Genomic DNA, 20,497 nt, shown 5'->3' on the forward strand with positions numbered 1-20,497 from the left:
ACAAACAAAAACAACACATGTGACTGGTAAAATGAACAAGCAGGTAAAGACTGTGGGCAAAGTGAGGCTCTGCCCAGTGTTAGTTACCACACCTGTGTAAGGCCCAGGGATTCCAGGGCTCATTCCAGCACTAACTGCTTCAATGTGGAAGTTAAACCACTTTGAGTTTCAGTCACTTCTTCCATAGTAAAAGGAAGGTACTTAAATTTTACTCTAAAGGTCCTTTCCAGTTCAAAAGTCTGTCTCTGTGATGTAAACCATAAACAAATTAGTTTCTTTTCTCCCCACAATATCACACCCCACTCCTTCTAGTGACACTAGCATTTTAGAAGTGCATCATCACAAGACTCAAAAGCAGTTAGCAAGGGAAATGTGTTACCATCTGATTGCCTCTCCATGGTGTGAAGGATTGACTGCATAAAGTCATTTTGCTTGTCTGAGCCCAATAACAGTGAGTCCATGGCTTGCTCTTCAAGAATGGTCAGCAACATGCAAATACCTGTAAGATCATTCACAGTGTTCTTGAAGTGATGAAATAACACTATTCTAATGCCTTTTCTGGTTTTGTTGGCAAAAGGGGGAGAAAGATAAACCAAAAAGAACTCCATTCCCCAAATATATATAAGTCTAAGATATTTGAGTACAGCAGCTCCCAAGTAATAGAACCTAAACTGTTTCAAGGGTAAAAGGGCAGAATGGGACGGGCTTGGTTAAAGAACAGTCTAAGATGACTACCATGTAACCTGTATTTCATCAAGTCTAAGATGCCTTCGATTTTTAAATGTACCAACTTCATACATCACTAAGAAAGAAAAATTAATGCCATTTATAGTACATGACCTTAGGACCTGGAATTGAAGAAATGGGGAAGAACCTTTTTGACTCAGTACCAAACTTGTAAATAATATTCATGTTTCTTTAGACCAGCAAATATTTTACACATTGCAAAAGAGTTGTTAATGATCAAACCCTATTTAAAGTCAACCACTATCAGGTGCGGTGACACACCTGTAACCCCAGCGGCTCAGGAGGCTGAGGCAGGAAGATCCTGAGTTCAAAGCCAGCCTCAGCAAAAGGGAGGCACTAAGCAACTCAGTAAGACACTGTCTCTAAATAAAATACTAAATAAGGCTGGGGATGAGGCTCAGTGGTCAAGTGTCCTCGAGTTCAATTGCTGGCACCCCCACCCCCCAAAAATTAACTACTTAACTTATACTTTGTTGTTCTAATATTGCTTTAAACAAGAGATTCATTTTCCAGTGCTTGAAAATGTACCTCTTCCACAGGTATCTAGGATAAGTAATGTTTAATGATAATACACATAATGTTTAAGTCAATTAAATAACAGAACAGGAACTAGGAACAATGAAATCCTGAATTTTGAAATTTGGACCAGATAACCAAGAGATTACTTCCTGTTCAGGACACTCAGGAAGAATAATTATTGGTGTAGGAACAATACTCACCTAACCAATAGTTTTTGTAGTTGGTTGTATCATACATGTGTGAAGGCAGAAGAATCAGTTTACCCTTTTCGAGAACAGAAGAAGTATAGATGTCTGGATTTTCTAAAAGCCCCAACTCTATGACTTTGAAGAGGCAAGTTAAAACCTCCTGTAAGTCATAATAATCATCTCTGTCCACTTTTCCCAAGTTTCTTGCAGTCAGGATAGCCCAGCGCCGAACCTAAATGCAGAAACAAGAGTATGTTTATGACTTCATTCAACAAAGGTCTACCTATGTACAGCAACAGCCTAGATAAGAAAATTGGACTTTCTCTACATTTTAAGATACTAATTAAGACAAAATATAGATCTTGTCTGATCCCGAACAAACTAAACTTAATAGACTTAACAAGCCATTTATGAGACAATCATTTCCAATCATTTAAACACCGACAGGAAATACAGTATTAAAAAAACATTATATGTGAAAATGGCATTTTTTACAAAGTTCTTAATTTTTAGAAACATATACTGAACTATCTTGTGGATAAATTGCTTTGATGTCCAAGATCTGTTCTAAACTGATCCAAAGCAGAGTAAAATGTTGAGTACATACTGGTAATTGATAAAGCTTACTGACTGATAAATGGGATAGTTCACTGTGCCATTCCCTCTATTTTTGTATGTTTGTACTTCTCCATAATAGAAAGTTTAAAAAGGCGAAGAGCCAGGCAAGGTGGCACATGTCTATAATCCCAGTGGCTTGGGAGACTGAAGCAGGAGGATCCTGAGTTCAAAGCCAACCTCAGCAATTTAGTGAGGCACTAAGCAATTCAGTGAGACCCTGTCTCTAAGTAAAATACAAAATAGGGCTGGGGATGTGGCTCAATAGTCAAGTGCACCTGAGTTCAACCCCCAGTACCCCCAAAAGAAAATAATAATAATTTAAAAAAAGCAAAAACCAGACATCTCCAAAGAAATCACCAATCACTTCTAAATGACAGCAAAACATATAGAAGTGACATTAAATTTCTCAGAGGCCATAAATTAAATTTAGTGATTACAGACTAAAGTCAATAACTAAATAAAGTAGAAGAGAAAAATATCAAGAGTGCACCCTGTATAGTAAAGCCTTTCATGAAATACTTTGTTTTATATGCTATGTATGTGTGCACTCAATTAATGCATTTTTAACTATAAGTTACAGTTAATGAAGTTTGAAAAAGACCTAATGAGTAAAAGCCTGAGCTTCAAGCCAACATGACTAATGAATTACAAACTCCTGAAAAAAAAAACAAACCACAAACCCACAACAAAGGTATCCATGAATCTATACTGATAATAAACAGGTAATTGAGGAAAAGGGAAAAGGATCTTGATTTCAGTATAATTAATGTCAAGTGCTGTCTGATAAATATCAAGACACTGCTGGAGTTGAAAATCACTATTTTGCAATCACAGAAAAAAAGATATATGGTTACATTTAGGAAATTGTGGTTAGTGGCAGGGTATTCACATGTCTAAAGCATCAACAAATTAAACTGGACAGCACCTTAACTGACTACAATGAAGACCACTGTAAGCACCTCTTCTCTCTCTTTCTCTCTCTCTCTCTCACACACACACACACACACACACACACACACACGTATTCATTTTGTTTTGTTAACCCTGTGGAAAGGGTTTTCTCCTATATGTAATCTTTAGGTACTTTATTTCACTTATAATATTACTAAGATTCATCCACAGTTTCAAATTGGCAAGTTTGTCTTAATTGCTACATAATATTCCAATGTCTGACCAAACCAATTAATTCATCAACCCTCCTACTGATGGTATTTGGGTTGTTTCCAAATTTTTGTTCACCCTGGGTAGCATGCTATGGAATTTCTTATATAGGCCTCCTATTACAAAAATTGTAAGTTCTCTTTCACATACTAAGCCAGGAATTAAAATGTTGATCATGAGATATGTGAACATCTACAAACTATTCTCTGAAGTAGCTGCACCAGTTTATACTTACACAATTATTCCTTACCAGCAATAACAAGATTCACAGAAGTGCAAAATGATATGACTCTGTGCTCTTATTTCCCTGACCTTTAAATTAAAACATTCCTTTGTATGTTTATTAGATGGACATATTTTTTTCTGTTGGCTCATACCTGTTCAGATCTTCGTCCATTTTTCTTTTGCAGTATTATTAGTATCATACAAATCTCCCAATTTTTAATTTCTATTTTCACTCTCTTAATTGTATATTTTGATTAACAACAGTTATTAATAATAATTTTGTCTATTTTTACTTCATAATCAATGCTTAGTTTCTTTTCTACGAATTCTTTCAAACTGTCACTAAAGTATGTTGAAGTATTCACTATGGTCCAGTATGTGGTCATCTTTGTAGTATTTGAAAAACTGGTTAGATGCACAGCTCATATATGTAGCCCATAAGTCAAGCTTATAAATTGCCTTATACAGATATTTAATTCCCTTCCTGGATTTTGTCTACTGATTCATCAATAAAGAACAGAAAGGGGGCTGGGTTTGTGGCTCAGTGGTAGGGCGCTCACCTCACACACATGAGGCACTGGGTTTGATACTCAGCACCACATAAAAATAAATATAGCTATTGTGTTCACCTACAATATATATATATATATATATATATATATATATATATATATATATATATATATATATATATATATATAAAAGAACAGGAAGGTCTGGGTATGTGGCTCAGTGGTAGATCACTAGCCTAGCATGCACAAATCCTGGGTTCAATTCCCAGCACTGCAAAAAAGAAAAATGAATAAAATGACGACTAACAGGAGTATGTCGAAATCTCATACAACATTAATGAATTTACATATATCTCCCTGTTAATTCTACCAATACTTCCAACATCTACTTTGATGTTACTTTAGAATATTACTCACTTGACCACATACAACCCTTTCTAAAAAAAGACTATGTGATAATACTATAACTTCACCAGTATTTTTTTAAGGCTAGTAGTTGCCTATTATTTTTCTATCCCTTGTAATCAACTTTTTTTGTCCTTATTATGTTTTAGGTGTCTCTTAGAAACAGAATCTTTCTAGATTTTACGTCTTCAGTAATTCAATCTATTGTTTAACTGACAAATTCAGCCCATTTACATTAAATATTGATGTCCTTCAATATGTTTATATGTATGAGCCTTTTTTCTATTTCTTTAAAAGCATTTCTTCTTTCTTAATAATTCTCAGCTACCTCTGTCCTTAGGATAAAAACTTAACAGCATGCTGCCACATCCTTGATCTCCTTGCTGGTCAAACCCATCATCATATTGCTATTACCTATTCCAAATTATTGCTAATATATTCACTTTCTTTGAATTTAACTTTAAAAAAGAAATTCAACCACAGTATTTATCCAAGTTTATGTCTCTCTTATAATATCTCCTGGATTCTTATCTTTTATGTACTTCATTTGGTGCTGGCCGGTGTGTGGTAGACCTAGAACCTTATACAAACAGGATATTTTAATTATGTTCTTATATTTAAATGAGTCGGGTAGAGGTACAAATTTAGGTTTTTAAGCTCTCTCCCCATAAAAATACTCCTTTACTGTCTTCTTGCACACAGTAGTACTGCTACAAATCTGGCATCAATCTGATTCTGTTTTCACAATATGGTCTTCTCTTAATCTTTTCAAAATTTATTTTTGCCGCTCTTAAATTTCATTGATTTGCTGAGGTTGAGACCTGGCTTTTCCTTTTCTTCTTAGATTTTATATAGGTCCTTAGAATCAAGTGATCTCCTTATTTTAATTCCAGTAAATTTATATCCATTATTTTTCCAGTATCTCTTTCTGATACTTCTTTTATCTACATTAACATTACTACTTTTTTCTTATTATGTCATCTATTTCTCTTTTTTCATTCTTAAGGATCTGCTCAATCTAGTCTTCTCAGTAACTCAATTTCTTAGCCACAGCCATTCTATTACTCATCCTATCTCCTATCTTATGTTTTCTTTTTCCTTTTTTTTTTCCCATAATACCAGGGGTTGAACCCAGGGCAGTTTACCACTGAGCTATATTCCAAGCCCTTTTTATTTTTTATTTTGTGACAAGAGTTTCTCTCAGTTTCCCAGGATGGCCTTGAACTTGTGATCCTCTTGTTTCAGCCTCCTGAGTCATTGAAATTATAGGCAAGCACCATTATGCCTATCTGGTTCTTAGTTTTCCAGTTCTCATTTAACATTATATCTTCTCTTATTTCTTCTAGCATGTTTATTATAGTTTTTAATTCCTGGACAATGCCCTGGTATTATCGCTTCTATTGAAATCTTTTTCTCAAATACCTTCCTAACTATGCAAGAAGGCCAGCCCCCAGCCTGGCTTACTCCCAATGAATTCAGGGATAAGAGTGGTGGGGGATAAACCCAAGCCATAAAAAGAATAATCAGTCACTGCCACACAACTTACATTTCCAAGGTTAGGGCGAAGCAATATTAGGAGAAAGCACTAGTAGGCTGCAATTCCTCAGTCCTGAGGGTTCTGATGGGATGGCACTGAAGTAACTACCAGTGTTAGCTGCTCCCCAACTGCTTATCTCAGCACCTCACAAACATCAGGGCTCTGTGCTGCTCTGGTTTTTTGTTTCGTTTTTAATATCTATTTGTTTATATGCAGTGCCGAGAATCGAACCCAGTGCCTCACACATTCTAGGCAAGTATTCTACCACTGAGCCACAGCCCACTGCCTGTTTTATTCCTATCATCACCTGGATCAGATCTTGAATTGCCACAGATACAGATGCAAGCACTGCTTATCCAAGGAAATGGTAAAGGAGAACTCAAAGCAAAATCTTAATTCTTTTCCCATTTTACAGCCAAACAGGTGTGTGAAGTCAGTTTTTTGTTGCTGTGACCAAATTCCTGACAATAACAACTTAAAGTTTCAGAAGTTTCAGTCCAAAGTGGGCTGGCTCCATTGTTTTGAGCCCGAGGAGAGGCAGAACATCCTGATAGATGAAAGTTACTCAGCTCACACCAACCAGGAAAGGGGGGGCGGGGACACAGATACAGTCCTCAAGGACACACCCACAAAGACCCACAGCTCCCAATAATGCCTTCACATCATTACTTCACTGATGGGGTTGAAGCACTCATGTTCCAGTCACTTTCCAAGGCCCACCTCTGAACACTGCTGAACCTTTAACAGGCAAAGGTCTTCAAGGAACATCCTAGATCCAAACTGTAATACAGCTATCTCCTACATACCTCTCACACCATTCACAACAGATGTCCTCCAGAGCTGACCTCAGTGGAAGGGCCAACAGAACTGGTCTGGGCAATACAGCTTAACACTCATGTTCTTCATGAGTTATTCAGGGATCTGGTTTGCAAGCTCATCCTACAGGGAGGGATTCCACATTCCTCCACTACTCCTTCCATACAATTTCCTAACTATAAAGTTGGGATTATCTCTATCTAACCCTCAGAGTCCTACTCCAGAACTCAGTCTATTGTCGGCAGGTCAGGGCTCCCTGACTTTGGTTTACACAAGACACAATGTAGACTCAGCCACCAAACCTGCAAGTGCTTGTCCCAGAATCTGATTATGAGTTGAGACCTATGCTATAGTTTGCATCTGAAATGTCCCCAAAAGCCCACGTTAAAAGCTTGGTCCTGGGCTGGGGTTGTGGCTCAGTAGTAGAGCACTCACCTAGCATGCACAAGGCCCTGGGTTCGATCCTCAATACCACATAAAAATAAATAAACAAAATAAAGGTTTTGTCTAACCAAAAAATACATTAAAAAAAAAAAAAAAAAAAAAAGCTTGGTCCTTAGCTTAGCTCTATTGGAAGATGACAGAACCTTTAAGAAGTGGGGCCTAGCAGAAGGTCTTCAGGTCACTGGGAGCATATCCTCAGAGGGCATTATGGGACTCCCAGTTCCTTCCTTTCTTTTTCAGTCCTTGGCCACGAGAACTGTTCTGATCCACCATGCACTCCTGCCATGATGTGCTGCTATAGGCCCAAAGTAATGGTGCCAACTAATCATTGACTAAAACTTCCAAAATTAAGACAAAATAACACTTTCCTCCTTATAGTTGATTATCTCAGCTATTATAGTGATAAAAAGCTTACTACCAAAACCTGCTTCCTCTGTAGTTAGACCTTGGTACTCTGTCAGCCTTCTTTCACAGAGGAACCCCACCTGTCTTGTTCTAGACACAGAACTTGGCCTGGTTCTTTGTCTTGCCTGGAGTGCACTTCTAATTTCTGTGATACTGCAAAAGCTGAGCCCCAAGCTACCTACAGCCACGCAGGCCTACAAGATTCTACCCATTTATTACTTTGGGCTTCTTCTCTTCCTTTGCTGGACCACGGAAACAGTTAACTTCTAAGAATTGTGATTATATTTTTTTAATGTCCTCATTTTTTACTTTTCCTATAATTGTTGTGTTTGGCACAAGGAAACACCACCTGGACTGGAGATCCCAGACCATGCTCTTTCTCAGCTGGGGAAAACGAGCCCTTTGTTCTTTACCTAACTTTGTCAGAGCAGCCTCTCATGGCTTGGTGCAGTAACTCAGTTCTAAGTGTGAGGACCAGCAGCACAGATTGCCTCACTATAGGGTGATAAAAGCCCAAACCTCAGCCAGAAGACCATGTCAGGTTTCAATGCTTCAATGTTGCTCTCTCCATCCGTTCCTGCTCATTGTTTTGACTTTCACGTTCTTCTTTGTTTCTGGCACCTAAGAATTTCCCAGCCCTTCCCTGCCCCACCTTTTAATCTATAAGCAAAATAATTTTTTCAAATATTTAAACTAGTATTTCAATGTTTTTGGAGTTGGGTAAGCAAGTAAGAAACGAGAGGAGTCCTTCTTCATTAATTCAACTGACATATTAAAAGAAAATCAAAATTATTCCCTTACTTCACTTTTAAGTTCAAGTATCACCCATCATACTACCTTTTTCTTAGCTTTAATAATATAAAATATAAAAATTTTAAAATATTTTAGCAAATATCTTAAAATAGACACCAAAAACCTCCACTAACCCACTATGGGGCTGGAGACATAGCACCCTGAGGTAAAGCACACTTGCCCAGCATACCTGAGGCCCTGGGTTATATCTCTAGTGCAAAATCAAACAAAACCAAGCCCCCATAAATAAATAAAATATTTATTTATTTACATAAATAAAATATGTCCTTCTATTGCCTAACATTCCTACTCACCGTTTCATTGGGATGGACCAAAAATAAATAGATCCCTGGATGTTTGTCAAAAACCTGAAAGGAGCAATTGGCTTGTTCCATTTGACAAAGTGCTTCAACACATAATTCATCTAAATAGGAAAAAGGAGGCAGAAAATAAAAATATAAGTCTTATCAACATTTTAAGAGTCCCTAAATCTGACTCCTTAGTTGTTAATATTAAGTACATGAAAAGTTGTCAGTTGCCCCCAACTTTAATTGAGGTATGCAAATGCTTACAATGTAAATGGAAGCACAATATTTATGATATATGCCTATTCATGTGATCACGGTATGTTCTTAGCATACTCTTTACCTCTCTCTATATATTTCTACACTTGACAATTATCTCCACAGGGTATTTTTGAGAAGTATGGTTATAGAGCTGGTCAATTCCATTTGCATTTTACATTTTGACCTAGGGGCTGTATTTAGTATAGGAGTGAAGAATGAGTTAGCTTATTCCCCAAATGGCTATTTATGAATTATGAATTATCAATTACCCTATAGATCAACTAACTTTAGTGTTTTAAGCTTCAAAAAGTATTAGTAACAGTAGTTGGGATGGGAAAGAGGGATGATGACTAGAAAAAGAGTTCAAGGCATGTTGATAATGTTTTGTTTCTTGATCTAGATACTGGCTACATAAATGTAAAAACTCATGAGATATATTTTTCTGAATGTTGTTATTTAATAAATGTTTTTAAAATGCCCTGTTAGAATTGTTGAATCTAATCACTTTGAATTCACTGACTTAGAATTTGTTCGTCCAATTAAATCTTTAGGTCTACTTTTCAGTTTATTATAGTACAAAGAATAGAGACCCAAGTTAAAAATCAGAAAAATCCAAACTGTTTTTCCACAGGGCAACTAGATAGTCTCTTTAACAAGTCAAACACCTGGTAGGGAAAAAAATAACTAGACAAGGTGGTACATTCCTGTAATCCCAGTGGCACAGGAGGCTGAGGAAAGAGGATCGTGAATTCAAAGCTAGCCTCAGCAAATTAGCAAGGCCCTGTCCCCAAATAAAATATAAAAAAGGGCTGGGGATGTGGCTCAGTAGTTAAGCACCCCAAGCTCAATCCCTGATACCAAAAACAAACAAAAAAGAAAAAAAAAAAAAAAAACAAGGATATGTTTTTGTACCTGTACAAACATACAGGTGCATGGTTTGTACATGAATTGTACAAACCAAATTCAATATATAGTCCCTGACAGGACTCGATTTAAACAAAAGAGACAAAATCCTTCATTTTTGCGACTATTGAGAAAATATAAATGTGGACGAGATGTAAGATGCCTTAAAAGTATTCTTAATTTATTACATTTAATAGATGAAGATGTCTTTGAAGAGATCTACATTAAGAAATACTGAGGGGCTGGGGATGTGGCTCAAGTGGTAGAGTGCTCGCCTAGCACATGTGAGGCACTGTGTTCAATCCTCAACACCACATAAAAATAAAGGTACTGTGTCCTTCTACAACTAAAAAATATAAACTGGAAAGAAAGAAAGACTGATATAAACAACCAAAGTCTAGACAACCACAACATGCGATGCCATGGAGATCAGTGAAAATCACTGTGGACCAATGGCTTTCATACACAGGGATTGTGGTCTCATCCCTTTCACCAAGGGACATTCAGCAATGCCTGGAGTCATTCTGGATTGTCACAACAGCACAGTGGGGAAGAGGAAGCCACTGGCATAGTACACAGCAGCCAGGAACGCTGCTGTACATCCCACAATGAATAACACAGTCCCCCACAATGAAGAATTATCTGGTCCAAAATGTCAGTAATGCCAAGGCTGAGAACATTATGTCAATAAACATTAACTGAATGAGTAGGTATGAGACAAAACAAATTCAGCAAAACCTTAACTATAGTATTTATATGGCAAGTATCGGGTGTTCACTCTTCTTACAGTGTGTGTGTGTATGTGAGAGAGAGAGAGAGAGAGAGAGCGTGCGCGCGCGCACACAAGACAGAACCCAAGGCCTCATACATACTAGATCAGCACCGAGTTATATCCCCAGGCTAATTTTTTAAATAATAAAACATGTAAGTTGAGAAACACCCAAGATACTCACTAACACGCTCATGTAGAAGCAGATAAGGATATTTCAATATTTCCAGTAGAGGAACTCGAAGTTTATTTTCAAAGTCTTGGCCAGTGAAGTCCAACGGCTGTGCCTCTCCATTGTCTACTATATACAAGTCAACATAATCTCCAATTTCTGCCTTCATGGATTTTTCAAAGTGATTTATGAGACGTAAAGTTTCTAATTCCCATAAGACCTACAGGAAGAGAAAAATGGACAGTGTATTTTATATCAACAAAATATGCTAGAAGGGTGATCATTCTAGAAAACCTTTTCTTCAGTATACAAATTCAGAAGTTTAAAGTATTAGCCATTACACAGACATGCCTGACACACTGCAGCTTTGGTTCCAGACCACTGCAATACAGTAAATACTGCAATCAAGTGAGTCACATGAATTCTTGATTTCCCAGTGTATGTAAAAGTTGTTTACACTATACCATAGTCTACAAAGCAGCAATATATGTAAAAAAAAAAAGCAATGTAAGTACCTTAATTTAAAAATGCTTTATTGCTTAAAAGTGCTAAGGATCATCCGAGCCTTTAAGGAGCCGCAATCTGCTGCTGACAGTCTTAATGTTGATGGCTGCTCACCATCAGGGTGGTAGCTGCTCAAAGGTGGGAGGCTATGGCAATTTCTCAGTGATGAAGTTAGCTCTTACTTTCATGTCGGATTTCTCTAGAGCAAGATGCTACCAGATGGCATTTTATCTACATTCCTTCTTTCAAAATAGAGGAGTCAATTCTACCAAGCCCTGCAGTGCTTTATCAACTAAGTTTATGTAATATTCTAAATCCCTGGTTGTCATTCAACAATATCCGAAGTTATCTTCACCTGGAGTAGACTCCATCTCAAGAAAACTACTTTCTTTGCTCATCAGTAAGAAGTGACACCTCAATCATTCAAGTTTCACCAGGAGATTGAAGCAATTCCATATCTTGAGGCTCCACTTCAAGTTTTCCTGCTAGTTCCACCCAATCTGTAGTTAGTTATAAGGTCTTGAACTCCTCAAAGTCATCCATGAGAGTTGGAATCAATTTCTCCCAAACTCCTGTTAGTGTTGACATTATTTTTTGGAGAAAGGCAAGGCTGGCCTTATACTGGCGATCTTCCTAACTTCAGCCTTCTGGTAGCTAGGATTCTGGGTATGCACCACGACACACAGCTTTTATTAACCTCTTCCCATGAGTGCTTTTAATTATATTTAGAATGGGGAATCCTTTCCAGGTTTACAATTTACTTTGCCCAGATCTAGCAGAGGAAATGACCATAGCTACAGCCCTATGAAACACATTTCCTAAATAATGACTTGAAAGTCAAAATTATTCCTTGATCCATAGGCTAAGAATGGATGTTGAGTTAGTAGGCATGAAAACATTGATCTTGCCAGGAATGGTGGTTTTATGCCTGTAATCCCAGCAACTAAGGAGGCTGAGGCGGGGGGATCACAAGCTCAAGGCCAGCCTGAATTATTTAGTGAGAATCTGTCTCAAGATTTTTAAATAATTTGAAAAAGGGCTGGGAATGATACAGCACCCCTAGGTTCAATCCCAAGTACCATAAAAAGAAAACATAAATCTTGTACAGCTGTACTGTCAATGAGCAGTAACATTTTGAAAGGAATCCATCTTACTATGCATAACCAGTGAGCTTAAAATATTTAATAAACCAGTGTGTAAAAAAAATGTACCATCATCCAGCTTTGTAGAGAAGGCTTTGCTTTGAAGCTTTCCGGTATCTTCTTCCTGGTATTTTCTTCCAATATAATGTTACTTCTGCTATACTGAAAATCTGTTCAGTGAAGCCACCTTCGTCAACCATGTTACCTAAATCTTCTGGGCAACTGGCTACTTCACCTTGCACTTATATTATGGAGATGGCTTCTTTCCTTAAACCTCCTTAAAACACGGGCAGATCAGGCATGGTGGCACATACCCATAATCCCAGCAACTCAGGAGGCTGAGGCAGGAGGATTCCAATTTCAAGGCCAACCTCAGCAACATAGAGAGGCCTCAAGCAACTTAGCAAGACCCTGTCTCAAAATAAAAAATAAAAAGGGCTGCGATGGGAGCTCATTGGTAAAGCACCCCTTAGTTTAATCCCCAGTACCAAAAAAATGAAAAAATAAAAATAAAATATAAAGCACAGGCAGAGTCTATCTGGTATAATTCTTAAGAACCCTAGGGTTTTTTTTCAGAATGGTAAATGAATATTGATTTCAACCTTAAGTCACCAGCCACATTACCCCTTAATACAACAGTCAGACTGTTTTGTTTTTTTTTTTTTTTTTAAAAAAAGAGAGATGAGATGAGATGAGAGAGAGAGAGAGAGAGAATTTTTTAATATTTATTTTTTAGTTTTCGGCGGACACAACATCTTTGTACGTGGTGCTGAGGATCGAACTTGGGCCGCACGCACGCCAGGGAGTGCACTACACTTGAGCCACATCCCCAGCCCCAAGTCAGCCTGTTTTTTGAGGCTTTAAAGCCAGGCACTACCTTCTCTCCAGTTATAAAAATACTGGCTGGTGTCTTCTTCCAATATAAGGTTATTTCTGTTACACTGAAAATCTGTGCAGTGAAGCCACATTTGTCAACCATGTCAGGAGATCCTCTGGGCAACTGGTGCTTCACCTTGCACTTCCATTAGGCAGATGGCTTCTCTCCTTAAACCTCCTTAACCAACTTCTGCTAGCTTCACTTTTCTTCTGCAGCTTCCTCACGTTTCAGTCTTGCAGAACTAAAGAGAGGGCTTTGCTCTGGATTAGGCTTTGGCTTAAGGGAACGTTGTGACTGGTTTGATATTCCCTTCAGACTAATGAAACTTTCTCTGTATCAGTGATAAGGCTGTTCACTTTGTCATTCACATGTTCACTGGAATAGCATTTTTAACTTTCTTCAAGAACTTTGCATTTATAACTTGGCTTTTTGGCACAAGAGGATGGCTTTTATTTTCTTTTAGAACTGGGGTTTTAACCCAGGGGAATTTTTACCACTGAGCTACTCCTTAGCCCTTTTTCCTTTTTTGAGATAGGGTCTCATCAAGTTACTTAGGGCCTTTCTAAATTGCTGAGGCTAGCCTCAAACTTGTAATCCTCCTGCCTCAGTCTCCTAAGTCACCAGGATCAAAGATGTGTGCCATAGGGCCCTGCCAGAGGCATAGCTTTTGACATGCCTTCCTAAACTTATCTTTTCTAGATTTATCTCATCTTTTCTAGACTTTGATTTAAAGTGATGGACATGTTACTCTTTCTTTCACTTAGACACTTAGGCATCATTGTACAGTTAATACTTGCCTTAATTTCAATACTATTGTCATTCAGGGACTAAGGCAGCCCAAGGAAAGGGAAAGAAATGGGAAATGGCCAGTCAGTAAAGCATACATACAGAATACATACAACGCTTACTGATTAAGTTCTGTCTCATATGAGCATAGTTCACTGCACCCTACAACAATCATCAAAGACCAATGACCACAGATAACCATAACAGATATAATAATAACTAAAAAGTTGGAAGTACGGCGAGAATTACCAAAATGTGACAGAGACACAAAGTGAGTGTACTGGGGTTGCAAAATCAAACTGGTAGACTTGCTCAAAGCAGGGTTGCCATAAACTTTCAATTTGTTAAAAAAAAAAAAAAAAGAAAGAAAGAAAGAAAGAAAACCAGCATCTGTGAAGCACAATAAAGCAACAAGCCAAAGGAGGTATGCCTACATTAATTTAAGGGAAACAGCTTCTCAACACGGCCATGCTTATGAGATATGAGTACATGAAGTATGAGATGTTCAAACACCTCTCCTGCAGTTTTGCTAAAAGTATCCCAGCAACCCTATCCACCAGGTTCTACTCAAAGGGCAGGAGCAAGGCCCTCTCTCTCTTTCCTTCCATGTTCCAGCCATAGCTGCCTACCTTAGAGCATCAGCTTCAGCATGAAGAAAGTGGGCTGCTTCATAATTAGCATACTTTATAAATTGCAAGTCTCTCAACAGATTCATAATTATCCCACCATCATATACTGTACACAGCTCTATGTTCTACGTTCTTTTCATCAAATAAATATAATAAACCAAATGCTTGCCTTCAGAGATCTGTAACCATCTACCCATAAAAAAAGAAAAATTAACAATTAAAAAAGTCAAGTCATTCCAATTCATGAAGATAGCACCAAAAAATACATTGACATAAAAAAAAAATATTCCACACGACTTCATTTTATAAAATTATGTCATATCAAAATGACAAGTGATAAATTATAAAAAATTCTGTTTTAGATTCTAATTCAATTCCATCAGTGGTAAGTATTTATCAGTACCTGCTACATACCAACTAGTAAGCTAGGTACTACCAAGGTACATTATCTTTTAAATTTTAAACTCCCATCATTTCCCTGAATGCTTCTGATAGAGTTCAAATTTATTCTCTTCTTTATTATTAGCTCTGAAAAACAATGCCTATCTCATGTAAATTACCTTATGCAAGAATGGCAATTCATCTCTTGCTTTGTGGTATTCAGCTACACATTCTAAGCAGTAGCAGAGGTCTTCATCAGCTGTCTGGAATTCACTGGTTAGGGTCTTGGATGCATAGCACTTGAGGAAGTCAATGGTGGAAATACCACCTGGCGTACACCAACAACATGTGCTCATTCTGTACCTATACCCAAGAAAGGAGACATTTACAAATTTAAATAACACTTCAGATTTATCTTTTATGGAATATGGGTATCCATTCTACCTAAGAACCAAGTTTTGAACTTAAAATGTGCCTCCACTGCTAGAACAGTCTGCTGATCACCTTATCACTGAACCAACTAACTCAAAAATCCGAAAGCAGAGCAGGGGACAAAGCAGTGGTAAAATGCTCACCTAGTATACTCGATGCTCTGGGTTTGATTCCGAGCATCACACACACACACACACACACACACAAAAAAAAAAAACCCTACAAAAAACTGAAAGCACTTTGGTAGTAATAAATATCATAAGGCAATGTACAGTTGTGCTACAGATATAACTCTGATGAAAAACACAGAGGCCATACTCATCAATGTTTTTTCAAAGTACAAATTTTGGAGTAGCCTAGTAATTTATGGGAGGCAAAGCAAAAGATCAAGAAACCTTTCATATTTCCAGAAGCCCTAGTCTAGAAATCTCTGGAAACAAAAACCCATGGATCTAAACCTATACCAATAACAAAAATACATATAAACAAAAGATCTTTCTCTTGTTCAGAAAGCATATATACGTGAATTTACGTATATATACATATATATTGATTGTTGCCCATACTCATTATTCTTCAATATGCTATAAATTCTTATAAATGCTAGCAACCTACTGCTGCTAATTTTAATGTTGGTTTTTGAGCCTCTTCAACTTTTTTTAAATATACCATCACAGCCTTCACCAAACTTAAAAGTTAAAGGATTAAAATAATCATCCAAATCTTAGCAATCTCAAAAAGAGCAAAGTAGCCAAATAGTACCAGGAAGAAAGAGGAAATCTCAAGAACCAAATATGTCAAAGGTTTGAATGAAGATACATAAGGCGGGTCCTGTCAGAATTGCAGATGGCATGAAACAGGTTCAGTAAATAGAAAGGATACCAGATTCCAAAGAGATTTCCAACTCCAATGAAGTACAACCAAAATAAGCTAAGACACTATGGTTTTATCCCTATAACTAAATGCATATAAAAGCTAACAGAAATCCCACTGTTAGGAAACAGTGTACTATGGCCAAATAAAAAAGAAATGTATACAGTGATAATACATTAAATAAATAAATAGGTTACAGCAGGGAAAATGCAAAGTAAATCCAGAAGATTTTGTAAAGCCAAAGAGTCAAACTTAAAAAGAGTTTTCCATGGCTAAAGCTGAAACAATTTGAACAAAATAATGTAATACTGGATTATAACCCAAAGAATAAATGAGTACAAATTCATCTATACTGATACAAATAAGTGACTGAATGAATCAACAAACTTAAGTGAAAGTACACATCTTCCTTGTATAAAAATTCCAAATAATACATATGATATCCATGGTTGCAACAGGTGAAGCTTAACCCTTATCCCACCTGAGTATGAACTGAAATTTTAGTCAATCACCTCCAAAAAACAGAAATTGGAAACCCAGCACTTTATAATGAAGACACCTGACAATCACAACCTTAAGGAAGGGATCAAGACCAACCATCCTCAACCAGAGGAAGGAGTCATGTCAACACCCCTAACAAGGAACTTCAACTCTCTGGTATGCTCCCCAACAATCCTGATTCCAGTCCAGTAATGAGAAAAACAGACAAACCCAAAATGAATATGCCTAGCATGCACGAGGCATTGGGTTCGATCCTCAGCACCACATAAATGTAAAATAAAGATATTGTGTCCACCTAAAACTTAAAAATATTAAAAAAAAAAAAAATCTGACCTCAGCCAGGTATAGTGGTGCACACCTGTAACCCCAGCATCTTGGGAAGCTGAGGCAGGAGGATTGCTAATTCAAAGCCAGCCTCAGCAAAAGCCAGGCGCTAAATAACTCAGTGAGACCCTGTCTCTAAATAAAACACAAAATAGGGCTGGGGATGTGGCTTAGTGGTCACACCAAGTTCAATTCTTGTTACCAAGAAAAAAAAAAAAAAAAAAAAAAAAACTGACCTCAAGTTAATTATCCTGTAGAAAAATATCAGCCAAATTGGAAGGGTGGGGGCAAACCCAACTGTGAACTAAGTTCCTTTCTTAAACAGAATGGACCCAACCATAACCTGTGTATTCTCTTCAGGGTTGAATCACTCTAAATATAACGAAAACTGATTAGTGGCATGTAAAAAGGCTCTGCATTTTTTGTGTATATACATACAGCACATAAAGAAAGACAATCTATTGATAATATTAGAATTCACAGAAGAGAAAATTAGAAAAAAATTCCCTCTTAAGAAGGGAAGAAGAGACAAACAGGAAACTTAAGCAAAGTCACTGAATGTTTGAAAATAAAAATTTGGCAAAGCAAGGCTTTTGAATAAGTATCACCATAAAATTCAGAGTAACAAAGTCTCTGCTAGTGGGAAATTGATGAAGTTTTGAAAGAAACTATACTTTTCTTCTAAGGCTGCCACAGTCTGGCTGGGCACAAAATAACAGAGCCACCACGAGGAACTTGTAGGTTCAAACAGGAACTCCTTTATTACGTGAACTCCAGCAAACGCCACCCACTCGGCCCTTCTAGGAACACCACACACCAACCGGAACTCCCTCCACCCGCAGGCAGCAGGAGCCGCCCTTTTGCCGGACAGCAGGGGTCTATATACAACTGAATACACAGCCTGTTTCAATCCAGCATCATCCAGTCACAGCAATTATACATAGCTTAATTTAATCATCATCTTCTTAATGGCTCGCTGGCATCACCTCTCAACCACTCCTTCTGGCAAAAATGCCAGGCTTCATCCAACTGGGCTGTGGCTCTCAACATAAGGCTTTTTTAAACTCCCCAATTTCTCTTTAACCCGTGATTTAATAATTATAAGTGCATAAATATAACCAAACACATGTATCTGTCTTGTAAAATGATTTTTAAAATTTACTAAATATTACTTTTACTGGACTGAGGATGCAGTTTAGTGGTAGAACACTTGCTTAGCATCTGCAAGGTCCTGGATTTGACCTCCAGTATCACCAAAAAAAGAAAAAAGATTACTTTTACTCATGCTTCTGAAAGGAATTTAGGGTGGCTTTCATCATGTAAGTACACTGAAAATAAGATTTCAAAAAATGTCAAAACTTATTTTGGAGTTCAATTTCACTAAGTCTTTAATTAGAAGCTGACCAAAGAATGGAACAAAAGAATAAAGTTCGTTACATAGAAAAAAAAATAGTATGTAAGTTCAGAGGCAGAGTCCTGCCTGTTCCTGACACTAACTCTAATTTACATTTAATTAATACCTACCTTTCACAAGGAAACTGCAGACTAGGGAATACCAAAATACGGTAATTTAATTTAAACAAAAAATTCTTATATCTGAAAAGACATCATCATAATACTAGGATGTTTACAATCTTGCAGAAACTGGTTTTCAGGTGATCTACTCCATGTGGGGAAGTGAGCTAACAAGAATAGAAAGTGAAACTTCACAGAGATTGTTTCAAGCATGACTTTGGCAGATAAAAAGATTACAGTTGGCTGGCACCACTGGCACATGCCTGAAATCCAAACAAAATGGGAGGCTGAGCTGGGCACGGTGGCACATACCTGTAATCCCAGTGCCTCCAGAGGCTGAGACAGGAGGATATCGAGTTCAAAGCCATCCTCAGCAATTTACCAAGGTGCTAAGCAACTCAGTGAGACCCTGTCTCTAATAAAATACAAAAGAGGGCTGGATGTGGCTCAGTAGCACAATACCTGATAGTTATTAAAAAAAAAAAAAAAAAAAAAAGGGGGGGTGGGGAGGCTGAGGCAAGTGGATCCCACTTTGAGGTCAACCTCTGCAGCGGCTTAGCGTCACTCTCTCAAAAGAAAAAGTTGTAAAAAAGGAGTGGTATGAGCACCCCAGTTTCAATCCCAGTACTACTCCCACACAAGATTATAGTCACTTTAAACTTTAAAAACCTGAAGGGATTTACTGGAAATAAAATGTGTACTTTAACATAATCAACAGAGCAGAAAACTAAAGAAATCTATTGAGGGGCTGTGGCTCAGGAGCAGAGCACTTCCCTAGCATGTGTGAGGCACTGGGTTCGATTCTTAGCACCATATATAAATAAAGGTCCACCAACAACTAATAAAGTATTTAAAAAAAAAAAGAAATCTACTGAGAAAAGTAGCCTACCTCCTCATTCATCTCAAAAAGGAAGAGTAGGCTCAGCGGTAGAGCGCTCATTTCACACATATGAGGCCCTGGGTTCAATCCTCAGCACCACATAAAAATAAATAAAAATAAAAGTATTGCGTCCAACTACAACTAAAAAAAATAAATATTAAAAAAAAAAAAAAAAAAGAAAGAAAGAGTAGAGCAACCTACTGTCAGGTGCTTTTGGGAGCTCTGCCTATTTTCTTTGTGCTTGAATAAATCCTACTCCTTTCCAAAAAAAAAAAAAAAAAGATCAAATTTTCTCAAAGTAGATGGGAGTCACTGCCACAGAACAGGTAAATGCCACGGAATAGAATACAGAAAGAACACTGCTGTAGAGCATTATCAATAACATGCTACCTTGATTTCTCTCAAAATTTTAGATTTGTGGCTACGGCCCCAAATGTAAAATCATCCTGGTCCAATGGCTAAACCCAAGAAATCTCATTAGGGTGTACTTTATATTTTAAGAAAAAAATTTTGCTCATAAATTACTATGAATCCTGTAAAACTCTGCAGAACACAGTCCTTCCTGAGATGTGTTTTATTCTCACTGAACTGCTACTGCTTGAAATCATTACCAAACCCTAAACGGATTGGGGGGCGGGTGTTGGGATATAGATAATACTGGGGTTTCAGAAGAGAAGTAAAAGCCACTTTCTGAGCATCAACCAAAAAGAGAGTTGATGTGTCAAAAATGCAGGGTGCTTCACCAGAGGTATGGCTATACCTTTCCCCAGACTCATCCTTGGAATATCATTCCTCAAAATTAACTAGCCAGAAATTTAAACAACAATCTTTTTCTTCTACTCTACCCAGTTAAACACCTTTAAAAAGTAATTTA

General features: G+C 37.4%; 1 protein-coding gene across 8 annotated transcripts in view; it reads right to left on the reverse strand.

Moving 5' to 3' along the window:
- The window catches only part of Setx (senataxin), an 86,513-nt gene that overhangs the window by 61,460 nt on the left and 4,556 nt on the right, over positions 1-20,497 (reverse strand). For all 8 annotated transcript variants that reach the window (XM_071601092.1, XM_071601098.1, XM_027942538.2 and 5 more), the window contains 5 exons: positions 15,278-15,461; positions 10,792-10,999; positions 8,684-8,793; positions 1,467-1,686; positions 380-499 (listed from right to left, as the gene is read on the reverse strand). In XM_071601092.1, coding sequence (XP_071457193.1) covers positions 380-499; positions 1,467-1,686; positions 8,684-8,793; positions 10,792-10,999; positions 15,278-15,454 — 835 coding nt within the window. In that variant the 5' untranslated portion in view covers positions 15,455-15,461. The remainder of the gene's footprint in view (positions 1-379; positions 500-1,466; positions 1,687-8,683; positions 8,794-10,791; positions 11,000-15,277; positions 15,462-20,497) is intronic.

Source organism: Marmota flaviventris, chromosome 13, assembly GCF_047511675.1.
Source record: "Marmota flaviventris isolate mMarFla1 chromosome 13, mMarFla1.hap1, whole genome shotgun sequence".
Classification (NCBI taxonomy): domain Eukaryota; kingdom Metazoa; phylum Chordata; class Mammalia; order Rodentia; family Sciuridae; genus Marmota; species Marmota flaviventris.